The 8733-nt window shown below is 37.4% G+C and overlaps 3 protein-coding genes across 7 annotated transcripts; 1 reads left to right on the top strand and 2 right to left on the bottom strand.

Moving 5' to 3' along the window:
- The first annotated feature begins 646 nt into the window (after positions 1–646).
- On the top strand, positions 647–2074 carry LOC133311126 (uncharacterized). The gene is made up of 2 exons (XM_061512146.1): positions 647–830; positions 993–2074. Exons 1-2 carry the CDS (start codon positions 647–649, stop codon positions 2072–2074), a joined length of 1266 nt encoding a protein of 421 aa, XP_061368130.1.
- A 1427-nt stretch (positions 2075–3501) lies between these two features.
- Positions 3502–4553, bottom strand: LOC133311122 (auxin-induced protein 6B-like). Its single transcript, XM_061512143.1, has 2 exons — positions 4199–4553; positions 3502–3894 (listed from the first exon to the last, which is right to left on the bottom strand). Exons 1-2 carry the CDS (start codon positions 4401–4403, stop codon positions 3635–3637), a joined length of 465 nt encoding a protein of 154 aa, XP_061368127.1. The 5' UTR covers positions 4404–4553; the 3' UTR covers positions 3502–3634.
- Positions 4424–8597, bottom strand: LOC133311121 (uncharacterized). 5 transcript variants are annotated; one of them, XM_061512139.1, is made up of 7 exons: positions 8111–8597; positions 7582–7728; positions 6929–7061; positions 5739–5832; positions 5506–5575; positions 5097–5217; positions 4424–4645 (listed from the first exon to the last, which is right to left on the bottom strand). In XM_061512139.1, the coding sequence occupies exons 2-7, from the start codon at positions 7596–7598 to the stop codon at positions 4553–4555; spliced, it is 528 nt and encodes a 175-aa protein (XP_061368123.1). In that variant the 5' UTR covers positions 7599–7728; positions 8111–8597; the 3' UTR covers positions 4424–4552. The 5 variants fall into 5 exon arrangements, 4 of the variants coding, with proteins under 4 accessions (XP_061368123.1, XP_061368125.1, XP_061368124.1 ...); XM_061512141.1 differs by having other exon boundaries at positions 6929–7053; XM_061512140.1 differs by lacking the exon at positions 4424–4645 and adding an exon at positions 4654–5021.
- Positions 8598–8733: the final 136 nt, after the last annotated feature.

Genomic DNA, 8733 nt, shown 5'->3' with positions numbered 1-8733 from the left:
TTTGTTGAAAAGGTATCCAGAGGCTTATGAGACACTTGAGAGAATAAGCCAGAACAGTTGCCAATGGCCAGAACAGAGAGATGAAGCTCCAAAGAAGGCAATTGGACTTTATGAGGTGAGTGAAGTCACTTCCATGGCAGCTGAGATGGCAGCATTGCATAACACTGTCAAAGTTTTAGTCAAGCAAATGGCCGAAACCAAATAGCAACCACCTGCCCAAGTAGCTGCAGCCACACCAATCTGCTCACTTTGTTATGGTTCCCATTTGTTTGAGGAGTGCCCAAGAAACCCTTCTTCAGCCTTCTATGTTGATGACTACAATAGAAACTACAATAATAGAGGGAATTACAACCAAGGTAGATGGCAGCAATAAGGTGGAAATTTTGGCCAAAATCAAGGCCAAAATTACCATCAAAATGTTGGAAATAGAAATCAACATCAGTCCTTCCAAGGAGGGCAGCAATCTTATCAGCCAAAAGATCCTTTTCCACCTAGTTTTGACTCACAAAATCCTAGAGATCAACAAAGGCAATCTAATGCAAAAAATCAACCTCCTCCAAATGACCAGTGGTCAAATCGAATGTTGCAAAATCATGAGGTCATGCTTCAAAGTCATGGAGCAATTTTAAAGAGCTTAGAGACACAAATGGGGCAGATTGCATCTTCCCTTAGCAATAGACCAGTGGGGACTCTTCCTAGTGATACTGAAGCACCAAGGAGAGATGGAAAGGAGTTTTGTAAAGCTCTCTATTTGAGAAATGGAAGAGAGGTTGAACAACCAGAGCATGTTATTAGGCCTTCTACATTGAGGAAGTTGGCAGAAAAAAAATGTTCAACCAATTGAAAAGGAAGAGCCTACTGTAATTGAAGTGCAAGATTCAGAAAGCGACAAGGAGCAAGGTGATTTGAGAAAAACAGAAAAATCAGCACCTAAATTAAAGGAGCCAGCCAAACCTATGCAGAAAAATGAAGTCATTCAACCAATATCAAAGGCAAGGCAGATTCCATTTCCACAAAGGTTCCAAAAACAAAACCAGGAGCAGCACTTCAAGAGGTTCTTAGACATCCTCAAGCAACTCCAGATCAACATTCCATTTGTGGAGGCCCTTCAAAACATGCCAAGCTACATCAAATTTATGAAGGCATCCTATCCAGTAAGAGGAGAATAGAGGAGTTTGAGACAGTGGCACTTACTAAAGAATGCAGCAGCATCCTCTCCAGCAAAGTACCTCCTAAGTTGGAGGATCCAGGTTTCGTTACGATTCCTTGTATTATAGGGGATAGGAATATTGGTAGAGCTTTATGTGATTTAGGCTGTAGCATTAATTTGATGCATGCTTCCATTTTTAAGCAACTAGAAATAAAATCTTCCCCCACCACATTAACTCTCCAACTAGCTGATAGGTCTATTGTATACCCTGAAGGAAAAGTTGAAAATATTTTGGTAAAGGTGGAAATATTTATTTTTCTTGCTGACTTCATAATCCTTGATTGTGAAGTTGATGAAAACATTCCTATTATAGTAGGAAGACCATTTTTAGCTATAGGGGGTGCAATGATAGATGTTAAAAAAGGAGAGTTAACAATAAGGGCAAATGATGACACTATGATCTTTAGTGTTTTTAAAGCCATGAGATTTGTGGATGATGAAGTTGATGATTGTTCTGCTATAACTATCATTAATCACTTGGTTGCTGCCCATGTTCAAGAAAATCTTGAAATTAGTGAATCTGCTATTTTCGAAATTAATGAGAATGCTGCATCTGAACATGATCAAACATGTGCATTCACGTCTTATCCTACTAAGTTCTTTGGTGATAAACATTTTGAGTCCCTTGGACTTCATGAAAGAATCACTAAACCTCTTAAACCATCCATTGTGGAACCACCTGGCGTGGAGTTGAAACAACTCCCAACCCACCTCAAATATGCTTTTCTGGGAAGAGATAACACCCTCCCAATAATTGTTGCATCTGCCCTCAAAAGCAATGAGGAAAATCAGCTGCTAAATGTGCTTAAAAATCACAAGAGATCCATTGGTTGGACCATGGCTGATATTAGAGGCATTAATTAGTCCTTCTTTCTATATGCACAGGATAAGGGTAATTGATGAAAATAACAGTTCTATTGAGCCTCAAAGAAGGCTCAATCCAACCATGAAAGAAGTGGTAAAAAAGGAAGTGATTAAATGGTTGGATGCTGGTGTGATATATCCCATTTGTGATAGTAGTTGGGTAAGTCCTTTGCACTGTGTCCCTAAAAAGGGAGGTATCACAGTTGTGCTCAATAAAAACAATGAGCTTATTCTAACTATAGGACCATAACCGGTTGGAGAATTTGTCAGGACTTTAGGAAATTAATGCAGCCACTAAAAAAGACCATTTCCCCTTACCCTTCATAGATCAAATGCTTGACAAGCTTGCTAGCCAAGAATACTTTTGTTTCATTGATGAGTATTCTGGTTACAACCAAATACCTTTAGCTCCAGAGGACCAACACAAACAATATTCACATGTCCATATGGCACATTTGCATTTAGGATAATGTCTTTTGGGCTTTGTAATGCCTCTGCCACCTTTCAAAGGTGCATGGCTGCCATTTTTAATGACATAATTGATGAGTATGTAAAGGTCTTCATGGATGACTTCTTTGTATTTGGAGACTCATTCGACAATTACTACCAACACAGGGCAAGTGAACCAATTTTTTTGCATATCGCTATTATAGTTAACTAGCCCTTAATCTGTTTAATTATCTTATGAAGATCTAGTATATTGAATTACATAATTAAGAGAGAGGTCCCGAAATGGGCCCTCCCACATTAGCGAACGGGGGCAGTAGTTGTATGGAGCTGGTACCAGGAACCCAATGAAGCTCATCATACCGTGAGTCCATGACAACAACATGGAGTGGCTGGCTGTGGCTAAATATGCAAATATGAAACTATCGAGTTCAATTTTCTAGTTTCACTTGGGCTACTGGTTTTCTTTTATAGTCATGGTAAATTATGTGGCTTGTCCTAAAATCTCAAAGAAAGAAGATAAAACTAATGAAATTATGCAATGTAATTTTTCATTTGAAAATAAAAATAAAAATAGCTATTTTGTTATTGAATTTGGTTATAGAATGTATGGGTTAATGATTTTATCTCAATTTAATATATTGAGAATTATATTGTGATTTAAATTGACATAAAATTTAACTAGATTCTTATCCAATAATTACGTTCTTTTTCCATAATATTTTTTTAATTCAAATCATTAAATCATAATAATTACTTGAACCTTTCTCTTTTTCTGCAAAAAGGGGGGAAATCGATTTTATGAAAGGAAATAATATTTATTTTCTTTCTCAATTTATAGCACCAAGAAAAGAATTTTCCATTTTATCATGTTCAGATTTTAAACTGAACATTCAGTTTATTATTAGTGCCTTTGATTTTCACATTGATATTTGAAAGGAACATGAGAGAAATACGGTAACGTTCATAAACTTCTCATTCAGATGAACATTCTTACACTTCCCCAAGTAAGATAACAAAAAAAGGAGAAAATATTTTCAATGTAAGACGAAAGTACTGTGTTACAAAAATTGTGTTAGTATATATGTATATGTCAGTCCTATCATCATGAGGTTAGCACCTATCCAAGCGAGAAGTGATATCGAAGAACACATCTTCTCTGCAAGGAATTGTGAGACCACCGAGTGGATGATCATACCCGAATTCTTCCTCAGCTTGGCTCAGCAAGTATTGAAATGAAGGTTGGTTCAAATATGATATGGGAATCACAAACCGCTTCATTTTCTCTCCAACATACACTGCAAGATAGCCCTTTGGCACGTCCACTACTTTCGAAGTTGCTTTGTTTGCAACAAATGATGCTCTTTTGATACCTGGTAAACGAAAACCCATTTTTGTATGAGACTTGAGAACAGAATGGTCTAAAAAAAAGGACTTGTACAAGTTTGTGAATTTTTAATGCTTCAGGATGTGAATGGTTTGTGTTGGTCCTGAATGCTGGCTGCAATGAATATATATAGATAAAAAGGATATCGTTGGCTACTTGAATGATTGGCGGAGGAGGAGTACTCATAGGAGCTACTGGGAGACAAGGGCATATAAGAGGTCACATGGTGTTGTCTTTGAGACTCTCTCAAGGATCACCACATTAATTATAAAAGATAATACAAGTCCCACCTTCTGAACCAAAGGCCAACACGTTACTCCACTTGACATAATAGAGGTAACTCCAGTTTTCGCACGGAATTTTCGTTGTTTCCCGTATTCCCTCCAACGATCCCTCCGTCCGCGCTGCCAGCGCAACCACCACCGTTCGGACCACCAGCTCCGATTGAGCCTCCATTACCAGTTGGACCTCCATTCGTTCCATTGGATTCTCCATTGGAACCTCCTAATCCCCCATTATCACCGGTTCGACCTCGATCCAGAATCATTCCATTAATAATCCTTCGCAGATCTTCTTGTACCGATTCGGATTGACGAAAACGGTGTTCGATTCCTTCCTGCAAACGTCTTGAACGTTCTTCGCTATTAGTGAACCATAGCGTAAGCTTTTCCTCCAACGTCGACAAACGATTTTCCATATTCCTCGTCAGTACCATATAATGCTCCCAGAATTGGAAGCTTTGATACCAATTGTAATGTTAACAGCAGAATTATCAATTGACATACAAATAAGAATGAAGAGATAAAGTTCTCTGTAATGCTCTTACTGGTATTGAAATAAAAGAAATAAAACGTCTGTTACAACTAGAGCAATTCGAAAGTGCTCTATTCTCTCCTTCTACTCACTTACTAACTCACTGACTGACTGAATGACCTCCTCTCCTCTCACTCATACTCATAACAACTTCCATTCCCCCACACACGTACTACACCCTTCCTTACCATAACTACCCATTCTTATCATAATCCCCTACCCCACATCAGCTGCCACATCATCCACACTAGCTTCTGCCACGTCAGCCAAAGATCCTCTACCAGCACGCCTACGGTACACCTTCATTGGCTTTGTTACATGATCAAACCAAAAAATAAGAATAAGGGGAAAAAATTAATCCGTTTGGATTTATACCTTATTTATTTCACTTCTTGCAAAAGCAAGCGTCCCATCCCCTCCACAAGCATCTTTGGTAAGGATTACCGAATCTACATCACTTGCCAATATGCAACCCCTTCCCATGGATTCAGAGTACCTGACCGAGTATTGTGGAGCATTACTAACTACTGCCAAAAAAACTCCTTTGCGAATGCATAACCATGACTACAGTAACACCTATACGAATTGGATAGAACAAATAATAGTAGTTATTTTCTAACATGCTAAGATTAGAGGCATTGAAATAAATTAAAAAAACATGATATTTGGAATGGAACCAGAGTTTCTCTGCAATACCAGTAGTATTAGTTGTGATGGTGATGATAAGCTTATAATAAAACCAGATTGCACATAGCTACTTCGAAAGAAAAGTGAAAGTTCTTACAAGTCACTCATTTTGGCATCATATTGACGAGCATCGAACTGTGACCCCTCAGGTGCAACTCCAGCCATGACTGCAAGACAAACAGAATTACTTAAGCCACACAATTTATTAAGAGAATCACACAAGTAAAGCTAAAGGTTCAAACAAAAATTAACATCAAAATCATCTCTAAACTTGTTATTTTTTAAATAGAGATCAAGATTCAAGGCCCCGTATGTAAAAATAGTACTCACCAAAGTAAGGAACCCTGGCAATAGTTTCAAGCACAAAAAACCTTGCATAATGTCTGTCGTTGTACAAAGAATCAATTATCTTTACGAAGGAAACCTGAAATTATAGTGAAGCTGAAACTAAGCAATGAACAAAAAAAAAAGATCATCCTTTTCCCCACAACAAAAAATGATCCGTTTTTTTATGAATAACAATCCCCAAAACTAGAATGGGTGATTCAAGAATACAGCCACGAACAAGCTCAGGATCAACTCTCACACAACTCCTTTCTTTTGTAAAATAGTTTCTACAGTTTCATGGACAATGACTTCTCTCAGCCAAATGCTCCCAAAATTCAAGCACGAAAGAGATAGATCATAGAGACAATAAAACTGTACATTCATCTTTCAATTCTTTCTAGCAACATTAGGAAGCTATAGAGGGATGGCACTAAAAAGCAGTAAGAAGTATCAAAAAAATCATTTCTCATACAGAGAAAACCCTGATCCATCTCTTTGATAACATAGGGCATTTTCCAAACGGGAAGCAAAATACCCGTCTCTTTCCATCAATTGAAACAAGACAGTAACAACCAACTTGAACCTTTAGCACCACACACTACTCATTGGTGTTATTTGGGATTTTGCCCTGTTTTGCAATGGAGATAAATCCTCACTTTGAATCTGGCTCCGCACTAAGATGGAAAATATAAGATAAATGGAGCAAACTAGCTGTGATGATTTTTACGTGCATGTTCTCAGAACAAAACTAAAAACTAATATCAAAGTAGATAGGAGACAACCACTAATATCAAAATATTAAATAGTATTATCACATGAATCATATTAGTTTAATACCATGCAATTCTCTTTTACTCAAATTAGTATTCCTTGATAGCTGTAAAAGAAATCAAAAAATACTAGATAGTCATTAGCATCTGTATAAAAAAAATATTGAATGAACCTTCCACAAACAGCCATATCAAAAAATATTTGCTCCTTTTTTAAACTAGTGGCATAATTTTAAAAAAATTGATGAAAAAAGGAACCTGGCCATAACTACGTTTCCAAGGCTCGCCCTCAGGTCATTATTTGAAGGGCATTCACAAATAAGCAGCTCTTGAAAACGATCCTCAATCCAATGTGTTTATTTACCAATTAATAGTTTAGTACAATCAATTCATCTTATATTGAAAGTGTTTAGATGTAAAAACCTCCAAGATCCAGTCCAGCAGCAATGGCACATCTATCAAAGAAGATGAAGCACAACTTGAGAGAATATTATCTTCAATGAACCCCATTAATCGGAGAGATGCAATACCACAATAAGTTGCACCTCCTGAGCCACTAAAACAAGTAATTTTGATAAATATAATCTAAGAAATAATAAACATTTTAAAAATGGATGAAGACCACCATTCAAAATGCATGCAAATAACTTAGGAAAACCAACAGGTCTGAACCAGAATTGTTATTCCATGGAGCATAAAATTTAAATTGAATGGAGCTTGAGCAGGTTGTTTTAACTACAAGTCTACGAGTATTACAATGGCCACCACAAGGATACAAAATAGCAGCCAACTGATTGGTTTACATGGATACTAGACTATGTCAATACTCAAGAGTCTAAAACAATGACAAGAGGAAATATCAATAATAAAAATGTTGAGGTCTGTTCAAAGAAGGCAATCCACAATCAATATTTTAATGAAAGATACTCTCATAAGTCAAAACCAATCTGTCCACCCAACCAAAGGGGAAGAAAGGAAAATATGCCTAGAGGCTAAAACTTTGCCCTCTTTAAATTAATATTTAACTGTAGGATTTCATGAAACAATCTTAAATCTCATGAAAATATTTAATGAACCTTCCACAAACAGCCATGTAATTTGGTTGTTTCACTGATCCATCTACATTGATTTTCCACCATGAGGAGGCAGTTTCTAGCAGAAATTATTAATATTTGAACCCAACTGATTGCGCCTCTGACAAATCCTCATTGCTGCTCTAATCTCTGCAATGAAAATAGAAATTACAATAATCGGGTTGGTTGGACGAGTGTAGTCAGCATTGTGAAGTAGAATTGTTATGCCATAACCAAAAGAACCAACAAGTTGTGATGAAATTACAATATAACTACGTTTTCAATCTATATTTGCTCCTTTTTAAACTAGTGGCATAATTTTAAAAAAAAATTGATGAAAAAAGGAACTGGCCATAACAGCTACAAGGGCTTTAAATTAAAACATGTATTTAGCGTAATGGTTTTTTTAATTATTTTTGTCAAACTTATGTTTTTTATTAAAAAAATAGTATTATTAACGAATTAGGTTTCAACATTCAAATCATGACAATTGATTTGATATTGGCCCAAAACCTTAAAATAATAAACGAACCGGTCCCGGCAGAGATGAACACGGCGAACGACGGTTCAGAATGAGAGCTCGCCGAGCACATGCCCTGGTGGTCATCCCAGACCATGACCTTGTTTGGAGGGAACTGAGGGAAAGATCAGCACCGACGAGTGCCATTATGTTATCGTGGAAGAGCATCTCGACGTGGCCGATTCCGCCGCCAGCGAAGTCGCGGTGGCTCCGGAAAGGGGTTGCAGTTGTAGACGTTGAAGCCTGCATCAGCGGCGGCAGTGAAGCAGGCATGGTTTTGGCTGAATGAGATTCGGAGGAGCGATGGGGAGATTCCCGTGAAGGGGTTTGAGTTTGAGATTGGGAAAGTATTGTGGAATGAAAATTGAAGATTTGGAATTGGTCGGGGAAAAAGGTAGGATTAGGGTTAGGGTCAGAGAGGACAAGGTGAAGAAGAGAAATAAAGAGTGTCCATTCAGAAATAGCAACACCAAGTCGAGAGAAAAAAAGGAAAAAGGGAAATGAGTGTTGTGAAAAAAGAAAATAAAAATAAAAATGAGATGCACTGATGGAATACTTAGCGTGGAGAGTGAGAAAAAAAAACTTTAACTAGCTTAGGGCAGCATGTAGGCTCGGTTTTTAAAACGGACAGCAAG

This window comes from Gastrolobium bilobum, unplaced genomic scaffold (genome assembly GCF_033153095.1).
Source record: "Gastrolobium bilobum isolate Gb01-03AN ecotype WA unplaced genomic scaffold, APGP_CSIRO_Gbil_v1 utg413959, whole genome shotgun sequence".
NCBI lineage: Eukaryota > Viridiplantae > Streptophyta > Magnoliopsida > Fabales > Fabaceae > Gastrolobium > Gastrolobium bilobum.
Note: the sequence above shows the minus strand (reverse complement) of the source record. Positions and strands in the feature narration are given on the sequence as shown.